This window comes from Sphaerulina musiva (assembly GCF_000320565.1).
Source record: "Sphaerulina musiva SO2202 unplaced genomic scaffold SEPMUscaffold_9, whole genome shotgun sequence".
Taxonomy (NCBI): domain Eukaryota; kingdom Fungi; phylum Ascomycota; class Dothideomycetes; order Mycosphaerellales; family Mycosphaerellaceae; genus Sphaerulina; species Sphaerulina musiva.
Window position 1 is genome coordinate 537,658 of NW_016017391.1, and position 21,777 is coordinate 559,434.

The 21,777-nt window shown below is 53.6% G+C and overlaps 8 protein-coding genes across 8 annotated transcripts; 2 read left to right on the forward strand and 6 right to left on the reverse strand.

Annotated features, from left to right (window-relative positions):
* Positions 1-5: 5 nt before the first annotated feature.
* SEPMUDRAFT_90808 (uncharacterized protein) lies at positions 6-4,720 on the reverse strand. Its single transcript, XM_016910537.1, has 2 exons — positions 1,798-4,720; positions 6-1,726 (listed from the first exon to the last, which is right to left on the reverse strand). The coding sequence occupies exons 1-2, from the start codon at positions 4,629-4,631 to the stop codon at positions 19-21; spliced, it is 4,542 nt and encodes a 1,513-aa protein (XP_016758027.1). The 5' UTR covers positions 4,632-4,720; the 3' UTR covers positions 6-18.
* Positions 4,721-6,628: 1,908 nt separating this feature from the next.
* On the reverse strand, positions 6,629-9,215 carry SEPMUDRAFT_90812 (uncharacterized protein). Its single transcript, XM_016910539.1, has 4 exons — positions 9,105-9,215; positions 8,823-8,969; positions 8,382-8,733; positions 6,629-8,330 (listed from the first exon to the last, which is right to left on the reverse strand). The coding sequence occupies exon 4, from the start codon at positions 7,916-7,918 to the stop codon at positions 6,755-6,757; it is 1,164 nt and encodes a 387-aa protein (XP_016758028.1). The 5' UTR covers positions 7,919-8,330; positions 8,382-8,733; positions 8,823-8,969; positions 9,105-9,215; the 3' UTR covers positions 6,629-6,754.
* SEPMUDRAFT_50920 (prenylated rab acceptor 1) lies at positions 8,199-8,869 on the reverse strand (the record flags this gene model as incomplete). The annotated part of the gene is made up of 3 exons (XM_016909179.1): positions 8,199-8,330; positions 8,382-8,733; positions 8,823-8,869. The coding sequence occupies 3 exons, from the start codon at positions 8,867-8,869 to the stop codon at positions 8,199-8,201; spliced, it is 531 nt and encodes a 176-aa protein (XP_016758029.1).
* Positions 9,216-9,617: 402 nt separating the features above from the next.
* On the forward strand, positions 9,618-11,400 carry SEPMUDRAFT_165643 (uncharacterized protein). Its single transcript, XM_016908181.1, has 2 exons — positions 9,618-10,843; positions 10,940-11,400. The coding sequence occupies exons 1-2, from the start codon at positions 9,836-9,838 to the stop codon at positions 11,180-11,182; spliced, it is 1,251 nt and encodes a 416-aa protein (XP_016758030.1). The 5' UTR covers positions 9,618-9,835; the 3' UTR covers positions 11,183-11,400.
* A 16-nt stretch (positions 11,401-11,416) lies between these two features.
* On the reverse strand, positions 11,417-12,885 carry SEPMUDRAFT_151012 (eukaryotic phosphomannomutase). The gene is made up of 3 exons (XM_016906540.1): positions 12,538-12,885; positions 12,009-12,463; positions 11,417-11,946 (listed from the first exon to the last, which is right to left on the reverse strand). Exons 1-3 carry the CDS (start codon positions 12,640-12,642, stop codon positions 11,694-11,696), a joined length of 813 nt encoding a protein of 270 aa, XP_016758031.1. The 5' UTR covers positions 12,643-12,885; the 3' UTR covers positions 11,417-11,693.
* Positions 12,886-13,078: 193 nt separating this feature from the next.
* Positions 13,079-15,061, reverse strand: SEPMUDRAFT_90821 (eukaryotic translation initiation factor 2 gamma subunit). Its single transcript, XM_016910540.1, has 2 exons — positions 14,440-15,061; positions 13,079-14,366 (listed from the first exon to the last, which is right to left on the reverse strand). Exons 1-2 carry the CDS (start codon positions 14,976-14,978, stop codon positions 13,343-13,345), a joined length of 1,563 nt encoding a protein of 520 aa, XP_016758032.1. The 5' UTR covers positions 14,979-15,061; the 3' UTR covers positions 13,079-13,342.
* A 1,100-nt stretch (positions 15,062-16,161) lies between these two features.
* On the reverse strand, positions 16,162-17,228 carry SEPMUDRAFT_151014 (uncharacterized protein). The gene has a single exon (XM_016906541.1). It carries the CDS (start codon positions 16,490-16,492, stop codon positions 16,226-16,228), a length of 267 nt encoding a protein of 88 aa, XP_016758033.1. The 5' UTR covers positions 16,493-17,228; the 3' UTR covers positions 16,162-16,225.
* A 1-nt stretch (position 17,229) lies between these two features.
* SEPMUDRAFT_151015 (glycosyltransferase family 20 protein) lies at positions 17,230-21,085 on the forward strand. Its single transcript, XM_016906542.1, has 3 exons — positions 17,230-17,916; positions 17,994-18,675; positions 18,730-21,085. Exons 1-3 carry the CDS (start codon positions 17,891-17,893, stop codon positions 20,827-20,829), a joined length of 2,808 nt encoding a protein of 935 aa, XP_016758034.1. The 5' UTR covers positions 17,230-17,890; the 3' UTR covers positions 20,830-21,085.
* Positions 21,086-21,777: the final 692 nt, after the last annotated feature.

Here is a 21,777-nt window from a genome sequence, read left to right on the forward strand (position 1 = left end):
GGGGGGGGGGGTATAAATCTAAGCCCTCGTTGTCATGACTGCGCTTTGCGTCCTCTCCAACTCTGGGCTTTCCGCACTAAATCTCGCCTCTGCACTTTCGAAAAAATCCTCCCTCCGAATCCCAGACCGATCACACATACTCCGGAATATGCCACCTTGATCATACAACGTCAACGGACGATCCAACTCTGCCACATTGCCCTGGTCCATGACCAAGATGCGATCATATCCAATAATGGTCTTGAGGCGATGCGCAATACACAACAATGTCTTGCCCTTGAATCCTCTCACAATGGTGCGTTGAATCTTCTGATCCGTCTCAAAGTCCACCGAAGAAGTCGCTTCGTCACACACGATGATTTGTGAACCTCTCACCAGTGCTCGGGCCAGAGCGAGAAGTTGCCGTTGTCCCAGAGAGAAGTTCAGACCTTCATCTTCGACCGCCGTGTCGAGATGGATGCGTCCACCTTCGTCATCCATGGTCTGCTCCGCCCCGACGAGATCTGCTTGTCGCAACGCATTCCACAACTCGAGATCAGTGTGTTCGTTGAAAGGGTCGACGTTACTTCGTATCGTGCCTCGGAAGAGGGTGGGATCTTGTGGAATAATGGCCAACCGAGATCGCAAATCGTGAAGCCCAATTTTCGCAATGTTGACGCCATCAATGGAGATGCTGCCGCCGGAAAGTTCCACGAGGCGGAAGAGCGTCGACATGATGGTCGACTTGCCAGCGCCTGTACGTCCCACCACACCAATGCGCTCGCCCGCGCGGACGTGCATGGTCAGGCCTTTGAGTACCAAAGGTAAGCCATCGCGGTACCGCATTTGCACGTTATCAAAGTCAATGGCTCCGTGTTCGGGCCACGATGCTGGCACTTCTCCCAAGTGGAGAGGCGCTTCTTCTTCCAGTTCAGTGCCGTAATAGTGAACACGCTCCGTACTATTCATGTTATTCTCCACCTCTGCCAGTTGGCGAACGGTGAATTGAATCATCTGGACAATCGACAAGATGTAAGAGAGCACCAACCCGCCCGTGGAAGGATTGACGGAGAATCGCGAGGTGACGACCAAGATGCCGACCACGAACACCATCACATTGCCGACAGCATCCAGTCGAGTGGACAGCCATCTCTGGTTGGCAAAAGTCAAAAAGTACGCGCCGTCCATGGAGTCGACAGATTCGTCCACGTGGTTCGCAAACTGCTGCTGAACACCATATGCTCGAATGGTGGAAATGCCATTGACGGCTTCGCTGAAGCGGGCAAAGAGAACACTGCGGAGGACAGCCTCGTGTCGTTTCAACTCTCGCGCTGACGATCGGTAGTAGCTCGCAGAGAACAAAAAGATGACCGTCAATGGTGCCAGAGCGATGGCAAAGTAGTAATAATAGGCGATGATCAAAATGAACACGGATAAGATCATGCACATGGTCAGGGAGAACATGCGGATCGAGTCGGTCAGAGTGTTGTCCATGGTATCGACGTCCTTGGAGAAGCGGTTGGTGATGCGTCCCAGAGGTGTGGTGTCGAAAAACGACATGGGCGCTCGCAGGACGCGGGTCACAGCTCGGTTGAGCATGACTTTGCTCGATTTCGTACCATAGACGGTGAGGACCACAGAAAAGGCAAACATGAGAGCTGCTTGTGCCACACCAAGCGCAGCGTAGACTCCAATGTAGACGCCGAGTCCTAGATTCCATTTTCCGGAGGTCCAATAGGACAACCATCTGTTCGAGAATCGTTAGCACCATCTTCTTTTTAATGTCGCGGAGCAGACCATCGCAAGGACTATACTTACAGAGACGTCATGATGTTGGCTCCTTGGGAGATCACTAGAAGGATAAGCACCAAAGGCGCCACCCACATCCCGCCAGAAGCTCGGATGTACGCAGCGTACACACTCCAGCCCACACTGTCGACAGCGCGTTCTTCTTGCTGCATCAGAGCAGCGGCAGGCTTCTTGCCCTTCTTCTTCTTCTTGACCTCCTTCTTTTCATCTTCCACCTCGTCTTCATTCACAAGCTCCTCGTCTTCGTGCTTCTCCTCCTGTGCAGTCGTCTCCATGAGCTTCTGGAATTCTGCATCGTTCTCCATCAAGTCCGGAAACGTGGCAATCTTGTAGATCATGCCTTCTTTCATCCACACGATGCGATCCACGCGGTGCAAGACATGAAGCTGATGAGTTGCAAGCACACGGGCTTTGCCTTTGAGCAGACCACAGATCGCATTATCCATGATGTGTTTTCCGACATGTGCATCCACGGCAGAGAGAGGGTCGTCCATGAGTACGATATCGGCGTCAAAGTAAATGGCACGAGCGATATTCAGTCGTTGCTTCTGTCCTCCCGAGACCGTGATCCCGCGCTCCCCAATCTCCGTCATATCGCCCGCGGGGAGCATCTCGAGATCAGGCCGCAGTGCGCAGGCGTCAATGACTTCGTTATACCACTTACTGTTGTAATCTTTGCCGAAGATGATGTTCTCCTTGACAGTGGCATTTTGAATCCAGGCATACTGTGGACAAAAGGCTCTGTTGGCACCAAAAGTGACCTCGCCCGTCGTCTTTCGCATGTCACCCGCGAGAGCTGCGAGGAGCGAAGTTTTGCCAGATCCGACAGAGCCAATAACTGCAACGAGCTCATCGCGACCGACGGTGAGGTCGACATTGTTAATTTGGAAAGGCGCCCTCTGCTCATCCAGGACGCTCTCTGCAACATTGTCAGAATCCGGGTAGACTCCCATCTGCTGCTTTTCCGCAAGCTTTGATGCACTCTTATCTTCCTTTGCCTTGGATTTGGCATCCTTTTTCTCTTGTGCAATTTGCTTTCGGCCCTTGGGATCGGCACCAGGTGCTTCCTTTTCATCTTGATTCGTGTTACGCTCCCACGTGAAGCCACCACCTCTGATTTCAATGGCATTCTTGGCATCGTCTTTCCATTCGGAGTCGTCGTTGATCTCCTCGGCGGCCAAGAATTCCGCAATGCGCTTCAGAGAAGCGTTTGCATCGACCACCTGTCCCAAAACCATCGGAAGCAAGTTGAGTGGAATTCGCAGAGCGTTGAAGAGTGCAAGTGATGAGAATACCGGCGCTGGATTGAGGTTGTGCATCGTCGTCGAGTAGGTGATGAAGGCCAGCATACTGGCGAAAATCGGAATGGACATGGAAACAGCCATGATGCCGTTTCGAATCGACAACAGGAACGAGATCTTGCCAATCTCTCGATCTCGAATCTCTCCGAGCCTGCTGATGAAGCTCATCTCCCAGCCAAAATACTTGACGAATCGAACCGAAGATATGATCTCCTGGGTCAGACTCACACGTTGATCCGTGATTTCGTTAATCACCTTTCTCCTCATCATCAAGGATCGAATGGCGAACGCAAGCAAAGGCATCATCAGGCAGATGAATGCGAAACCAGCCAGAGCGCTGTAGGTCAAGTTGATGCAGAGAAGTGCTAATGTCAGCAGCACCTGTATTGGGGCGGTCCATATCATGTGACCCATGCCACAAGCCTGGTCGATACGGTACGTGTCCACAGACATCAAGTTGACAATCCTACCATTGCCCCAACCTTGGCCATCTCCTGATACACCCTTCTTGTCCTTCTTTTTCTTCTGATCGTCCTTCAGCTTTTGCTTGAAGTACGCCTTTTCCTCTTTGCTGCCAGGCTCAAATGCAGGCTGTTCTGCCTCCATGGTCAATGCAGCACCGCCAGCCCTCGCTCGCCCTGACAACCTCATAGCCTTGGCAAATATGGTACTGATCAAAGTGGAACGCGCTTGCCCTCCGACCATCATACCACGATAGATAAAGTGATTGACACACCCGGACTGTATAATCTGCATGCAGGTAATTCCAATCACCAAGCCAATGCCATGCCCAATGTTCGGTGCAGGCTGGGTACCGTTCGATGCAGCATAAGCCTCGCCAGCAAAAGAAATGAGATATTTCAAGGTGAAGGGCGATAGCACCTGCAGCATTGCGGAAATGAAGTTGCAGATGCCTCCTATCCAAAATTCCTTCTTAAAGGTGTCGTAGAGTGCCATAGGCAGGGGCTGAAACCAGTCTTTTCGACCCTGGCGATATTCCAGAGCGGTCAACAGCTTTGTGCGCATCACATCGACGCTTCGTTCCGGATTGACATGCCAAATATCGTTCAGCTCCAGTGAGCGTTGATATCCCACAGTCATCAACGGACCGACCCACTGGAATGTCAAAACACTGAAGAAGCCCGCCGACTGCTCGCGTGAAGCAAGCCGTTCTGAAGGCACAGGCGGCGGGTTTTTGCTCTTGAACGGATTCAGTTTCTCGCTCCATTTCCGTTTCCGGGTTGGCTGTTGCTCCGGCGGTTGTGCCCCCTCGGTTGCCACACTGTTCTCTGTGGCGGTCGTCCAGTCGCTTCTCGTCCGTGCCAGTGGCGGCGATTGTCTCTTCTCGATATCACTCTCATCTTGCGAACTGGTTTCTTCGACGGCCTCGTAGTCGACTTGCTTCTCGTCGTTGAGTTCGGCATCCGGTCCCACTCGCTCCAGCGGTTCTTCCGCCAACGCTTCCGTTTGTATAGGTTCCTGGGGCCCGGGAGCCTCGACGGTACTCTCGGTCAGCGCCTTTCTCGCCTCTGAACCAGACATGACGCGCACAGATCGATGGCGTCTGTGAGGAAGTGGCCAATACCTGACTTCTGTGTACCGATCTAGAACGAGTGATGCGGCAGACAGGCAGACAGGCAGGCAGACAGACAAACGAGAAGAGCAAAGAGAATCATCTGCACGCGGCAGGTACATAAGGGCACAGCAAGTGCGCTCATGATCGGAGGAGCCGTCTACTCAACGCCGACTGTGGCGTCGGTACGGGGAGTGCGCAGCGGAGTGATTGGCGCGGCAGGAAGGGCCTACATGCGTCAACGGCATTTGTTCAACAAAGCTTGGTCGTGTGGCTCGCCTCTCTCGCATATAACCACAGTAACCACATCACGTACCTGTACTCCACCTCCGCAACGCTCTAGTCGCAGCAGACATGGACTAGTGCGAGGTCGAATAGTCATGTACGGGTCATGTCTGCTGCGGGTTGCTGTATAAAACAGTGGAGATGTCGCCCACAGTCGGACTTCCGCCCTAAGTCCGACGCTGGTGCTGGCAGAGCAGAGCTACCTCCTCCTTGCCTCCGTAGGTACAGCTGATGAAGGGTGATGAAGCTGACAAAGGTTGCAACGCCATACCTCCTAGGTCAGGTACTTTATTAGGTATCTGACCGTATTTCCCTACCTAGGTAACGGCCCTACCGGTACCTTCTGGTCATGCCATGCCATGCCAGTGCCACGGTCCTTAGCGTTCCTCGTGGGGGAAGGGGGAGGGGGAATGGGAGAGGGAGAGGGAGAGGTTACATGCCCGGCCAGAACCCGCCAGGCTCAGGTACAGGCTCAGGCTCAGGCTCAGGCTCAGGCTCAGGCTCAGGCTAGGAGGTAAGAGGGCAGCGCGACGACCGCGAGTTGCCCGAAACGAGTTGGGCGCCTTTGTGGGGAGGGGGGAGGCAAAGTCGTCGAGAACGGTGCCGATAGCCGGATGTGGCCGCCACCGCCTGCATTCCTCAGCCTTCGCCTTCGCCTTCGCCTTCACGAAAGAACAATTGCTCTTCGTTTCCGCTCGTTTTCACGCCGTCGCCGCTGTTCTCTGGGACCCAACATGACGCGGCCGTGGGCCATGTCCCGTCGACCTGTAGGTAGTATGTATCCACACCACACCGTAACAGGAGGTTAGGTAGTAGTCGCAGTAGTAGTACTTCGGGACCTCCTCCGCCCTCACCGCTGCAAGCTTCTCTCTCTTTTCTCTCTCTCTTTTCTCTCTCTCTTCTCTCTCTGTTGGCAAAATCATGTAGCCACCCAGTCAGTCGTTGCGATAAGCCAAACTGCCGACCTGTCGCTCATGCCCATGTTCCAACAAAACGCCAGTTCCAGCTATGTACCTCCCCACGGACGAGCTGAAGTGTGAGCAAACGCAGGCGAATCCTTGAGATCAGCCATGGAATCGTGCGCCATCATCCATGCTTTTTTTCCCATGTTTCGGCCGTGCCGTTTGTTGCTTTTTTTTCTTCCTTTCTTTTCTTTCATCACAAAGCCGAGCCCGAAGAAATACCTTAGAGAGTACCTAGGTATGGGGGCGTTTTGATTCGTTGGAGACTTGCAACCTAATATATAAACCTGCCCCCCTGTCTTGCGCCGATTGTCACATCCCTCGGTCCTCCCTATCGCCTGCTAGGCTGCTATATACATACTACTGTACATCATTACATGTACTAAAAAAACAACGTGGTATTGCTTGTTTGTGTTCTGACGATCGATGATGACTATCATTACCTGTACCTAGGATCGGACTTTAGACACCGGGCTACCACCTACCTTTTAGGTATGCAACTAGGGCTAAGTAATGGATACCGAGAAGCAAACACCTTTGCACCGTTCGTCTTCCGATTGTGAAAGTGGGGACCTTCCATGTCTTGACCGCTCTGATTATTAATCTGGAGGATTGATGTTCTCTACAGGTACATTGCATTACCCTGGTCAATCTCTGCTTCCGTCTTCTCGCTTCAGTGCTACCAGCATGTCGACATCATCGTCGAACATGAACAGCAAAAGACATTCAAACCAGACAACACTGTATGCGCTGGTGAACGAGACGAAAGAATGCAACTCAGATTTAAAGAACAGGTACTTCACGACTATAAGTAGGTCATAGGCCGGAAATCAATAAAAGAGTCCTCATCGTCTTGATCCCTTCCTCCTTCGCGCAGGACTTCCAGCAGCTTTGGCAGGCATTGCAGCAGCTGCAGTAGCAGTAGCCGCAACAGGTGTAGTCGGGGTACCTGGACCAACATCCCTCTCCAGCGACGCACTGGACATTTCCCGAATCGAGTACCCACCACGCCGATCTTCCAAAATGTCTATTTGCACTCCTTGTCCATCACTGCTGTCGCTACTGCTCGTTTCGACCCGGCTCAGTCCACTGCCTGGCGCATCTCTGGCACTACGTTGCTGCGACAGAGGTGAGGCGGGCGGAGCTCTGCGTAGAGCAGCAAAACGCACATCATTCGGATACGGAGGCCCGCCAGGCGCTGCAGGGGGACCACTCGCATGGCGTCGCCCATGCGCTGCAGGCATCGGCGGTGCCATGTCGTAGTCGTATGCTGCCCACTGGGGTGCATTGCTTGCAGATCGTGTCCTCGATGGTGGCGGATACCACTCCATATCTTCGGGAGGCAGAGATCGATTCGAGCCAGAAGACTCTGGTCGATAGTACCGAAGGGGCAATGGTTGCATTTCAGGTGGTGTCAGCTCCCTACGACTCTGCTTCGAGGACGAGCTCGAGTCGCCCGCTTGTGCTCGTGCAAAGTCAGGACTAGGTGGCGCAAAGTATCCCACAGGCGCGTACATGACCCCGTTCGGTCCAGTGATCATGCCCTCGCGAGGAGGCATTCCAGTTTGATAGGCCTGTGGATCAGAGTTCTTCCTGCTGACTTTCGCCTTCGAGGTCGATTTGGCTGGTGAGCCGAAAAGCAAAGAAGAAGTGCTGCCTTTGCGCGCCCTATGGTTCTTCAAGCTCGTCGTGCTGCTGGAACGGCTGCTCGCTTTCACTTTGTCTTTGTCCCTGGAAGATTTGGCAGGAGTGGCAGGGGGCGATACCAAAGCTGCTGTAGGAGGCGGTAGAGGATCCGATCGCTGGCCATTCCTGCGCTCAAGAGCCGCCATCTCCTCCATGCTCAGATTCACGTTGCCTTTGCCTTCCCTCCTTGCCCTGGATATCCGATCCAAGGCAGAATGAAGTAATGATTCTTCCCGATCCCTTGCAGCAAAGGATCTGTACTGCTGATATCGCTCATCTTCTTCTTCCGAAACATCGTCATAATATGCTCGATCATCGTACATTGTCGCAGCTCTACCTTGCCGTCTATCCTGTCCCAGGTCGTAGCCATCAAAGTACAGTTTATCGCTAACCCTGCGAGCGTTCCCATAAGCATGTTGCTGATCCAAACCAACTCCCTGTCCGTATTCATCGTATTCTCCTCCACTGTCCAGCTCTTGTATCGAGCGTGGATCACGAAGCTCCCAATCGTGCGGGTATGTGTGCGTGGCTCTTCGCCTGGTCCCGCTGGGAGCTCCGGGTCGTCTTCCCGTTTCGTAGGGCGAAGAGGGCGCGGCAGACGACCTATACCGCCTCTTCGGAGAAACTAGCTGCTACGTCTTTTTCCATGAATGCCGCATGGCCGAGAATCGTGACACCAGATGCACCAATCAACCAGAGGACGGTCGAGATTGGCGAAGCCCAGAAGAAAAGAGGCTGCCTGTGCATTAGTATCACCTCAGAGTCCCTGTCTCATGGCTGACTTACAATGGCGACAACAAGAAGAGCAGTGTACAGCTGACTGACGGTGGCTCGAGCGAAGCCGAGATCCAGATCCCTTCCTTCCAGCTTGCCGATTCCCCACATGCCGCCGATGATGAGCACCAGCACAAAGAACAGGAGCAAGTTGGTTAATAGACTGTAGATGCTGAGCATGACGAAGAGCGCAGCATAGTTGCTGCTGAAGTAGGACAAGTTGTAGTTGACACGGTTTTGGACCATGCCAAAGTCCTGTGGCTTGCTGATGCGCTTGATGTCGAGGAACTCAGAGATGGGTCGCAGGTTGGCGAAGCGCGAACCCACCGACTGCGAGCGCAGCGAGTCGAAGCGGCCGCCGAAGCTATAGAAGTAATGCACATGTCAGCTTCCGCTGCTTTCCTTTCTTGGCTCGTTTGAGCTGGGGGGCTGCGGTGCGGGGACGCGTCTTACTTGAGGCGCGAGGTCAAGGCATCGATTGGGATGTTGATGCGCGCCATGGTGTCGCGAGAATGGCGCGTGCGAGAGCGGAAGTTGGCGGTGGTGGTGGAGGAGGAGGAGGAGAAGGAGGAGGAAGAAGAGGGCGAGGCCTATTTGTTTCTGCAGCAAGACATTTGAGATTAGATTGGGCTCCTCAACCAATGGACGAGTGGTGCGCTGCGGCTGAGCGCGGAGACACGACACGAGAGCAACAGTAGTTCCGTGCGGTTGGTGCGGGTGGAGGAGTGAACGTACCTGTGGTGGGGAGGGTAGTGAAGTAGTTGTAGTAGCAGCAGCGTAAGGAAGACGAGTCGACTTTGATGAACAGGAGACAGTGGTAGGGTTGTTGACTTTGGGTCGACGGAATATAGACTATGGATTGTAGACTCCAGATGCCCCTGGTCCCGGTCGAGTCCCTAGGTTTCGGGAGATGCCATGCTAAATGCGACCTGAACCCCTGGCTGGCGGCACGTGAAAGCGACCTAGCACGGGGCACAATGAATAGAATTACAAGTGTTGCAATGATTCAGGTCAAATGAAGTGAAGTCAAGTGAAGAAAAATATAGAGCAGAGAGGGATCGAATGACCCCGAGAGGAGTACATGTAGTAGTATATGCACTCGTCAACCAGGACCAACACACCGCTGTAGCTGGGCTCTCAGCGGGCTGCTGGCTAGAGACCTTGTCAATAGACTTCTGCCACGTTGACCAAAAAGATCGCGGAGGCTAAGAAAATAATCCCTCCTCTTCCTTCTCTCAACGAGTCCCTGTCCGTTGCTTAACCTGCTGCCATTCGAGCAACAATCGCCTAAGTCGACAGCTCACAGTCACAGCACAGCTCACCACCTGCACGCCGCCCAAAGAGTGCTGGCTGGCCGGCTTGCTTGCTTGCTTGCGTGCGTGCTTGCATAATACAACACACTGCACGCAGGGAGGAGGAGCACAGCACAGCAAAGCACAGCACAGCACAGTACACCAGACCCGACCATGCTCCGACTCCACTTGCTGCTGCTAGCAGCATTCGTTGCCCTCGCCGCCGCCTGGAGCAAAGAAGACCACGAAATCTTCCGCCTTAACGATGAGGTGAAGAAGTCCGAAGGCGCCAATGCCACCTTCTACTCCTTCCTTGCCATCAAGCCCAATGCCGGCCCCGACGAGATCAACAAAGCCTACCGCAAGCTCTCCCGAACTCTGCATCCCGACAAGGCCCAGGCAAACTGGGTCGCCAACTACAACAAGCCGACTCCCGTCAAGACAAAGGCCGGTGCGAAGCCCACGGTGCACGTGCAAAAGAATAAGAAGCCCAGTCAGTCGGAGCTCAAGAAGTTTCACAAGGAGGCCAGTGCACGCTTCGAGAGGTTGTCTCTGGTCACCAATGTCCTTCGAGGCGGGGAAAGAGATCGCTACGACCACTTCTTGAAGAACGGTTTCCCAGCATGGCGCGGAACAGGATACTACTACGAGCGCTACCGACCTGGTCTCTGGTCGGTCATTAGTGGTCTCTTCATCTTTATTGGAGGCGCCGTCCACTACCTCGCCCTTTACGTCTCGCACTTGCGCCACAAGGAGTTTATAGAGCGTTACATCAAGCACGCTCGTCGCATGGCATGGGGTGACGATGGCGCTCTCGGAGCAATTCCAGGTCTGGGAGGAGCTGCCCCATCTTCACCACAGAACGGAAGCGCAGAAGGCGAGGAGAGCATGCAATGGAACAGGAAGCAAAAGCGAGAAATGGAAAGACAGAAGAAGAAGGATGGCAAGAACCCTTTCAAGGCTTCTGCTGCTGCTGCCGCTGCCAACAAAGCCAGACTCGCTCAAAAGGCCAAAGAGGATGGTATCAGTACTCCAGTGGAAGCTGAAATCACATCCGGGCCAGTCGGCGCGAAGAAGAGAACGGTAGCAGAAAACGGCAAGATCTTGATTGTCGACAGTGTTGGAAACGTCTTCCTCGAAGAAGAGACCGAAGAAGGCGATACCCAAGAATTCCTCCTTGATGTAAGTCTGCAGCGTGACTGACTACCCTTGAATCCTTCACACACACACACACACACACACACACCAGCTAATACATTTTCTTCCTTCACTATACAGCCCTCCGAAGTCAAACCCCCCACGATAAGCGACACAGTCCTCGTCAAACTACCCATCATCCTCTACAACCAATCTCTCGGCCGCGTATTCGGCAAGACACGAGCCGCAGCTGTCGCAGATCTGATCGGCGAACCTGAGCAGGATGGAGAAGAAGAAGTCGAGGGAGCTGCCGCTTTGCAACAAGCCACAGCACTGAATGCAAATGCTGAGACGCGGAAGAGGAGAACCAAGAATAGATCATAGTAGGTATGGTACAATGTGATGATATGCGAAATGATCATTGCATGATGTAGAAATCGAAAAAGCAAAAGTGGTTCATTTTGGGAGGGGAACAGTATTGTCATCCGCGCTGATGTGTACATTGAAAAGACTTTTTTTGAAACTTGTCATAGAGATCTTGTTGTATAAGGTACTGTTACTACTATTACTACAAGATTTGTGTTGAGCTCCACCTTAGGTAGATACGTAGAATCCCATCAGAGTTCAGCTGTTCACGTACCTACATAGGCACACACCTTAGCCACAAGGTAGCGAGGGCGAGGGCGAGAGAGCAAGATGAAGAAAACGCGAAGTTGATATGCTGCACGGCCCGTGCCACCCGAAGAAGGCAATGCCAAGAGAGAAATGGGGTCGAAATTGTACAGAACAGAACAGGTAAGGTCAGGTAGGTGGTACCTATGGTGAGAAGAACACGACTGCAGGTCTGTCTTGTTTTTATTTCAGCTGCCGTATGTATGTGTTTTCCAAGAGGTACCTATAGATCGAAAAGCTTCTTGAGCTCGGCGGCCGTATCGTCCGGACTTGTGACGCTGTGCCCAATAGTTCTTGGATCCTCAAAGATCTCATAGTCGTTACCGCCCTTGTACGTCTTGTCTCCGAAGAAATGAATGGTCGTGTAGTCGACTCCCCCCGGCAGATTCTTCTCGTTCTCGACGTGTTGAAGGCAGTAAGTCTTGTCCCAGCCTTGGGGAAAGACATCGAAGGAGATTTGGCCGCCGATCGAGTAGCTAAAGGGCACGTTAGCTGGTGATTTGTAGCAAGGACAAAGCAGCACTTTGGAGAAACGTACGTCAATCCCAAGTCCGGGAACTCCTTCTTGATATCCTCCACAAATTTCTTCCTGATACCATGCTCCAGATCGAACTTCTCGTACTCGTTTCTCTCCTGCACGCTGGCGTTCCTGCCAATGGGGCTGACATTGATCATGCCGTTTCGGAATTCAATGAATGTTCCTCTCTTGACCGGAATGTCCAAGTCCGCAATGTAGTGCAAGATGAACTTTGCCAATTTCTTGTAGTTCTCCTCGCCAATCCATTTGATAAAGCTGTGCGAGGCCAGAGGCACACCCATGCGGTACGCCGTCAAGCCATTCTCGGCGAAGCAGAAGTCGAAAAGCGACGTGACTGGGATGGAAGCCGTGCCCAGCTGTTCTTGCTGTTTGACAAGATCGGAACCACCGACGAAGCCGATTGCTACTTTGTGTCGGAGGGCGGAGAGGAGTTGGAGGATTTCGGGAGAGACGGTCTGGTGCGAGGCGGTATCAGCAGTTGTGTTCGGAGCGAACGTGATCAGACTACTATGAGTACGAAGGAACATACACGACGAGCTGGAGTGAGAGTTCCATCCACATCGAACAAGCAGATGGTGTTCTTCACAGGTCTCTGGTCGAGGCCAGGCACCACTGATGCCGCTGCTGCTGCCATTGCTGCGGATTCGCGTCTGTTCTGTGTGTGGTATAGCGTGCTCAACCTCTCACCCAACCTCTCGCATCAAACATCCAATGGCTTTTTTCTCTACCGCTCCTCCGCTTCAGCGATTCGTGTCCGAGCTGGGGTTCGTGTCTTTCAGGCTGGTTCTCGGGGTCCGACAGTTCCTCGCGTCTGGATGTGTAAATCTCGACAAGCCGAGTCTCGTTGTCTGCTGCTTGGCTGTCCGTCCGCTGTTTCGTCGTCGCACACGTCTGAAATATCGGTGAAAGGAGCTGGAGGTCAGGGAGAGCGCAGTAGCGCAGGGTCTAGAGGGAGGTTGTCCGAGCCTCGATCAACCCCGCAGATGTGGTGGGGCACATCGATTATTTTCACATGCGAATATCAGTATAGCACACAGATTGCACGAACTACATGTATTGGAGAGCAGGCTGTCATTTTCATGTCCATTGCTCTTCTATCGTCTGTCTGAGTGGTCACAGGCTGTAGTGCCTATCGCTACGCTCAATCATACTCCACCCATTCCATGCAGTCGTTTTGAACACCGATCGAACGCTCCAAAAGGACGGCCAGTAACTGGTCGCCAGAACAGATCAACCAGCACAGCAGCTGGGACCGCTACTCATACATTACCTCCTCTGCCGCAATCTGTTGCGATGAACAGATTTGTAGCCACGTAACTTGCGTATGGAGCAGTCTAGCTGTCAGGCGCTTGGGGATCAAGCGTGTCTCCATTCAGAATCGTAGCCCAGCCGATCAAACGCCAATGCTTCTCGATACGTCTCGAGAGAGCAACCTTCTCGTTGATGGCGGTGCAGCACGGCGAAGTAAGCTGTAGTTTAGCGACATCACTCTTGACAGCGACGACCTTAGCGCCAGTTGCAGTGGATCCGACGTTAACCATGAGCACTTCGTTTTTGGTGAGTTTGGCGACCTTGGCTTGCTTGCCATCGGCTGTCTTGACACCAAGCAACCGTCTCAACAAGAAGTAATTGACCTCGAGCTCAGCAAAGATCTTCGGCAGTTTGCCCTTCAGGCCAAGCACGAAACCAACCAGGCGATCAGCACGGCAGAGAGTTGGGTCAATGCGTGTGCCGACACCAATCAATCCACCTGGCACGGCGAACTTGAGACTGTTCTGCTCAGCTTGCAACGCCATGACGCGAGAGTAGATTGGTTTGCACTGAATCTTGCCTGCCTCGTCCTTCGACACGATACCAGGTCGGATCTCGATCTCATCTCCAAGTTTCAGAATACCCGTGAGGATAGAGCCACCAGCAACACCACCTTGCAGATCATCAATCTCACATCCAGGCTTGTTGACATCGAATGATCGAATGACAATGAGCTGTGGGTCGTCCTGGAAATTACGCATTGGTACGGGAATTCGAGTGACCAGCATTTCGTTGATGGCGTCGATGTTGAACTTCAGCTGAGCGGAAATTGGGATGATCGGAGAGTCATCTGCTACTGTACCGCGGATGAACTTCTTGATCGATTCGTAGTGCTGGGTGGCTGCCTCTTCGCGCATCAAGTCGACCTTGTTTTGGAGGATGATAATATGCTGGAGCTTCATGATCTCGATAGCTGCCAAATGTTCGGATGTCTGTGGTTGTGGGCAGGTCTCATTTCCTGCAATGAGCAAAAGTGCAGCATCCATGACTGCAGCTCCTGACAACATGGTGCTCATGAGAATGTCGTGGCCGGGGCAATCGACGAATCTGCAAAAGTCAGTGTGTGCCACGTGGTGTCCTGCATATACCGCATGCCAACATGCGGATAGGAATGACTTACGAGACGTGTCGCAGCAGTCTGTATGTGCCCTCACATCCAGGTCTCTCGCAAGGCGGATCCACTTCCTTCTCACTCTTGTAGCTCCGGTAGCAAGTGGGCCGAGGACACTCCTCGTCGTCGCACTTGTAGATTTTTGCATTTGCATATCCCAGCTTGATTGTGATGTTCCGCTCCAACTCGTTCTTGAATCGCACAGTCTGCACGCCCGAAATCGCCTTCACCACTGTACTTTTTCCGTGAGCTACGTGACCAATTGTGCCGATGTTGATGGTCGCCTGTCGTGCGATAATCTCTGGTGAAAGTGGTGTAAGTTCTGCGACTTTCAGGTCCTTTGGTTCGGGTTGTTCTGGCAGATGTGGTTTCGCTGCTGCTGCTGCGGCCGCTTGATTCGTCTTCTTCAGGGCGGATCGGGGGGCGGCTGCTGGGCCCTTTGGCTTCACCTCCTCGACGTCGCCGTCGTCGCCAGTCTGCTGCGCATTGTGGGCCGGGGATTGCGGTGGCGTCTCTTCATCCGACGGATAGTCGCCGTTGGTCGCCATGCTTGCGGTATTCTCGAAGAGCGGCGTGTGCTAATCGTCTTCGAGCGTGCGGTGATGGGCGGTGGTCAAGAGGGTAAAGAGGGACACGCAATTGTTCTCATGAAGTGGAGGAGTCACAGGCTTAAGTTCCAGAGTGGAAAGTTCCAGGGTAAGTGGCAGTTTTGCCAAGACTTCAGCAAGATCGAATTAGGTACCGTGAACACCACATCCAACACACCAGCACCGCGACGCTACCAACTATCACAGTGGAAACTGCTCCTCGAAAGCGTGAAGGTGTTGTGAGTGGCGACTACATAAGTAATCAGTTGTACACGATGAGCGCAGAACATCATCAGATGGGCAGACAAAATGGGCGAAGACATCACACTCGCCTCAAAGCATCCAGTGCGAGAATCTACATACCTACCTACCTACCTACCTTACCTGTATGTATCTGCTGCACGAAGCTCAATTGCGCGACTGCACACAACAAGATCAAACTCGCGATCAGCTCGACCCACTGCAGATATGCCGTTCGCCACAACCACGAGTGCTCGGTGACTGCGGGAAAGCAGCGTAGACCAGCTCTGTATATCTCGGACTCGAAGGTGTCTGCCACCACCATGTTGGTCCAGCTCCATCAACAATGCTCCTAGCGCAGTATGTTCGTATAATTGAGGCGCCACTGTCAAAACGTATCATAGGCGAGTGACCTTTCATTCCACATTGCGCTGGTCAATGGCATCTTGGTCAGGATGAACGACAAAAGGCAGACCACAGAACAAAGCGACCTCGTCGTCCTTATTCGTGCACGTCTCGGCGTCGAGGACTTGCTCACTCGGGATCTCGGCGCAGCGTAAAACTTCATCCCATACAACGCAGCAATGCAGTGTCACGTACTTCTCGGTGACTACAGGCGAGATCCAGACAGCTCAGCTGCGCGATTAATGCCGCATGGACGAGTCGATGCGGGAATAGAGAGGGCTGCTGCCTTCATATGCACAGCCATGTGAGAGGTGCTCGCGATTGTGCATGTCGAACACAAACAGCGTGTTCGTGTATCGCTTTGGCTCCAAGCTGCGGTATCTTGCAGTGTATGCCTCGACTTGTACTGCGCGTGGGTGTCTCAAACCCATCAGATTGATATTTGTCTGATTCCTACCACGGCACTGATGTTGTAATAAGGTATTAATGGAATTGGGGTCTCGGATACATGTATTGCTATGAGCGCCTTTTTCGCACGTACATTCCTGTCCCATCGCGGCTAATCATGACGTCGCAGGAGGCACCAGATGCGCAGTTCGTAGCCTTACGGAGGGTGTGATGGTCAAATCGCACGCAACGTCGCCTCTGGCTGGGCGTGAAGGTCGTTTGATTGGCGCAAGCCGGCTCTTGTTCACCCACACTGTTGGTGCTTCAGTAGACGTCATGGCTAGTACCGTCCACTGCTCACATCCCACTTTGCTCGAGCGCACCAATCCAGGGTGGCTGTGGTGGCGCCGAAAGCGTGCGTAGATGTTGTCGAAGGTCGGCATGGCGAGCTTCTGTCATCATGCGTGGCTTGACAGTCAGCCTCACTCTTTTGATCCGAAACTGGGACAGGCTCCAAATGCGACCGTGTCGGTGCCGCAGTGATCAGTCCGGATAGAGTGAGTGCAAGGCGTACCTCACTGTGTCATTTCCGTGATCGTTGACCAGGACCCGTAGTCGGGGGCTTGATGAACACTCCTGGTAAGCGGCGGCGATGATGTTCTCTTAAGCTCGACTTGTCGGTATGCGTTGGTTTTCGGATGACGAGAATAGCGTCTGGCCGTCCCGCTCGGCGCTCGCTGTGGTCTATCTCCTGTATTATTCTAGTACCCCACGAATACCACGCAGGCACAAGCAAGGATTGGTGGTATAAGTTTTGAACACATCGGCCGCGACGATAGCGTTTCTACTCGCACGTATTCTATCCCGCGTCATAGGGGACCAACTTTACCGGCGCAAACGAACTCCTACGCGCGACACGTGTTCAGTCTCCGGCGTTTCGATGGACGGTTTGGACGGCGCGCTGCGTGCTTGTCAGGAGACTCTCATACTGTCCGGCTTAACCAGGGAGTCGACGAAGCATCCTGAACCTGATCCTGAACCTCGTCCTGCTCGAGTCCTTCTCCGGCCAACATATGCCTCGACCAAGGAATCGAGTTGCACGTGGTCGAGGTCTCTGCGTGGCACTCATGGCGGAGGATCCGGAGGTGGAAGATGTTGGAATAACCATGAAGGTCGGGGGAGGATGGCTTGGCTTGGGGAGAACTAGGTAATGTACCTAGGCACACTGTACCTGTAGGAGTTGCACTGTTGCAGAGGAGTGGCAAGGTCAGGTCCGTCGGGAGTAGCACAGGCTTATCTAAGAGACAGGGGTGAAAAAGTTGCATCGCCTCCGCGTCAGAGGGCAGTAACATCGATGGAGTCGCACAACGAACAAAGGCCAATAGAAAAGACAACGCCAGGCTGAGCTCCACGCGTCCCGGCAAGTAGTACATGTGCTGTACAGGTATTCTTGACCAGAGCCCACCAACGCACATGTGGTGGAGCAGGCGAGCGGACCTGGTTCTCGAATATTTCTCTCCGGCTGCGTCCATCTTCACTTGCATTCACATGCAAAGCAGAGCTCGCGCCGAAGTCTAATTCGAACTACCTACCTACCTTTTAGCACTCTCTGACCAGAGCTCGTCTGCATCTCGAAGCTTCCAAGCAGTCACCACGCTGCATGCACTTGCAACAACAACATCATCCGACCACCACCACCACCATCACCTTACCGCACCTTACTACTACTTCTCTCCTTACTACCTCACTGCCACACAGTCTCCTTCCTCCAAGCTTCCGCCTCCCGCTTGCTACAAAACACCGCACCGCACCGACGATATCGTCAAGACCGCCTTGTCGCAATGGCGACTAACCTCACTGTCTCGCTGTGAGTCCAGCCATTCCTACAACATGAGATCGAGCAGCAGCCATCTCTGTGGACCACGCCACTGACCTACATGATAGTTTCCTCCCCAACACCATCTCATTCAACGACCTGCCGGCAAAAGAGCGACGACGCGCTGCACCTCCGTTCAAGCTGCACCAACGCATCAGCTCTGCCAATGAGCTGCCCACCAATTCGAGTAGCATTCTCGGCGGGCTCACCCCTCCTCTGACGACCGCCTCGCAAGTCGCAAGCGCGAATGAGCAATTCTTCACCCCGGGCTCAATAGATGCCGCGAAGCGACTTTTCGCGAGGCCCGGCGATCCACGCTCTCTCCTGCGAAGCGATGTGCATGCCGAGTGGGGCTCCCAGGCTATATTCAATCAGCCGCGGTCTCGTGCTGGACCACTACCATCAGCTTCCATCCAGGACTTCGCTGCCGCTTATGACAAGTACAAGGAAGAGGAGGACCGCAAGAAGCGCATGTCGACCAGACGAGTCACTCGAGGCTCTCCTGGTCAATTGCAGGCCAGTCGCTCTGGAAGCTCGGAGAGGGGCTTTGAAGGGCAATCATGGACAGTGCAGCCCGCCATTCACGGAAACGGTGGGCTAGTAAACGCCATCCGCGAGACGTCGGAGATCGACCCAAGCAACAACCAGCCTGCTGATACCACCTGGATTGGAACTCTTGGAATGCCCACTGACGCCTTGCCCGAGAGTACCAAAGACGAAATACACGATGTATTGCTCAACGATCACCAGGTATGTACCCCAGACGGCACGTTTTAGGATCCCCAAATGCTGACGTAGCACCAGTCTGTTGCTGTCTACTGCAGTGACAAAGACATCGATGGTCACTATGCCCACTACTGCAAGACCATTCTATGGCCTATCATGCACTACCAAGTGCCAGATCACCCAAAGAGCAAGGCGTATGCCGATCACAGCTGGGAATTCTATCGAAATGTGAACCAAGCCTTTGCCGACCAAGTCGTTTCCAGCTACAAGCGTGGCGATACCATTTGGGTACACGACTACCACCTCCTCCTCGTGCCTGGCATGGTGCGTGAGAAGCTACCAGATGCCAAGATTGGCTTCTTTTTGCACACAGCTTTCCCATCGTCCGAGGTGTTCAGGTGTCTATCGACTCGGAAGGAGCTTCTCAACGGCATGCTCGGCGCCAACTTGATCGGGTTCCAGACAGAGGAGTACGCGTCGCACTTCCTGCAGACATGCAGTCGTCTGCTGGCAGTGGAAACTACTGCCGACGGCGTGCAGATTGACGAGCACTTTGTGAATGTGACTAGCGTGCCGGTCGGCATCAACCCGCCTCTGTTCGACAAAGCCCTTGCGGACGAAGAAGTTCGGGGATGGATCTCCACCATTAAGAAGAAGTACGAAGGCAAGAAGCTCCTCGTTGCACGTGATCGTCTCGACCATGTGCACGGTGTGCGACAGAAGCTGCTTGCCTACGAGCTGTTTCTGAACCGATACCCCGAGTGGCGTGACAAGGTAGTCATGATCCAAGTTGCCACCTCCACCAACGAGCAGTCCGAGCTGCTCGCGGCTGTGTCCGACATCCATACTCGGATCGACTCGGTGCATAGCACTCTTGCTCATCAGCCCTTGGTCTTCCTCAAGCAAGACTTGGCATTCCCGCAGTACATCGCATTGTTGACTGTGGCTGATGGGCTCATGGTGTCTGCCCTTCGAGACGGCATGAATCTGACGCCTCACGAATTCATATACTGCCAAAAGAAGTATGGCCCATTGATCCTCAGCGAATTCACTGGCAGTGCTGCGGCTCTTGGCAGCAACTTTCTCTCCATCAATCCTTGGGACTTCTCCGGCATGGCCGACTCCATCAAACAGGCCTTGGAAATGGACGAGGCGGAGAAGCAGCGTCGCTGGAATTACTTGCACGAAGTTGTACTCAAGAAGACGGGTGCCAATTGGATGCGACAACTGACTAAGCAGCTGAACATTGTGTATGAGGAGCACAACCAGCACGCCTCAGCATCGGTGCCTCGTCTCAATGTCTCGACCTTGGCTGAGAAGTACAAGACGGCGGAGAACCGACTGTTCATTATCGACTACGAAGGTACTCTTGCGCCGCACAAGACGAGTTCGGGTATTCCTCTGGGATCCCCCGCGCGTGTTGTCGAGACGTTGACTGATATTATGGTCGACCCCAAGAACATAGTCTACGTCATGTCTGGTCGTAAGCCAGACGAACTCGACAATCACTTCCGCACACTGCCCAAGGCCGGACTGATCGCTGAGAATGGATGCTTTGTGCGCGAGTTCGGCGTCGAGAACAACGTGTGGACATCTTTCGTCGATCTTAATGAGGTTGACAGATGGAAGTCACAAGTGCGTGGCATACTTGGCTACTACTCGGACCGCCTGGAAGACAGCTATATCGAAGAGAGACATTGCAGTCTCTTGTTCCGGTACGAGAAATCAGCCGATCAAGAGGCCGCTGTGCGCTTTGCCGGGGAGTGTGCGGACCAGATCAACGGCGCGTGCAAGAGCATGCATATTCATGCGGTTCCCATCAAGCACGCCGTGCTCGTGGAGCAGGAAGACTTCAGTAAGGGCACCGCTGCTTCGCACGTGTTTGATACTCTGTGCGAACAAAGCAAAGGCCTCTCGGCGCCGGACTTCATGGTCGTTGCTGGTGATGATCGCGAAGACGAAGTCATCTTCAAGTGGGCCAATGAGCTCGGCAAGGTCGGCAAAGTCAAGGATGTCTTCACTGTCACGGTGGGCAAGCGCAACACACTCGCGCAGGCTACGTTGACGCAAGGCTCCACGGGGCTCCTGACCGTGCTCCAGAAATTAGCGAAGATCTCGAGCGACATGTTGCCGCCGGATTACTTCACCATGCCACGCAACAAGACCTTTCCCAACTGATGATCTTCATTCCCCATCATTTCGATGGGGAACACACGGATCGCCTCGATGACTGCGAGATAGCACCGGGCCATTCTCTCGAGGGCTGCAAGACTGCTAGCGTGCTTGATTGTTTTGACGTGCGACGTTACGATGATACCCACTACCATTAGGTCACGATATAGTGTTTCTGGCGTCAAGGGGTGGGAGGATGCACGGGAACGGGGACGGGGTCTGTAGACTAGACTACGAGAATCAAGCAGCAATGCTCATTGACATTATGGGGATACTGTAGCGTGAGGTGAGGAACGGATGGCCCCTCCGTACGAAGTGAGGTACGGTACTGTAATCTGCTACGAGGCCGAGCGGATACGGGTTTCGGTCATCGGCCCGGGCTTCGGCTGGTTTCGCGTAGAATGTACCGAGAGTCTACCTCCTACTCTTGTCTGAGTGGTTCGACCTCTCCCTTGACTTTGAGATGACGCGTCGCTCATCAACCTCACCACGTTTAATTAAGTGACCTGACCTACAGGTGTATCAATCCTAACACCTCCACCACATCACACTCCACATGTTCCATAGGTACCGTACCAAGCAGGCATAACGCACATGGTCGTTACATATTCGAGGAGGTCCCTCAAGTACATGTCGCGGGCATCTTCCGCGTGCTGCAACGGCGCCAGAGTCAAGACGCCAACCTTCTTCCACCTTGGTTGGCCTTGGCATCTGAGAAGCTGAGATGAAGATGAGATGAGGAGGAGACGAGTGTTCGGGTGGACGTGGTTGTTTGGATTGGCCATCCCGGCCGGACAGGGGATGGCCGACTCCTCTCCGCTCCCTCGCTCGGCCATCCCCGCCATACAGAGAGGACGAAAGACCGCTCGAGTCAGGCTAGCGGCGGACGCAGTCGGCGTTGGAAACATGCTACACACTGCACTGGACGCTGGACACTCTATACCGCTGCCATCC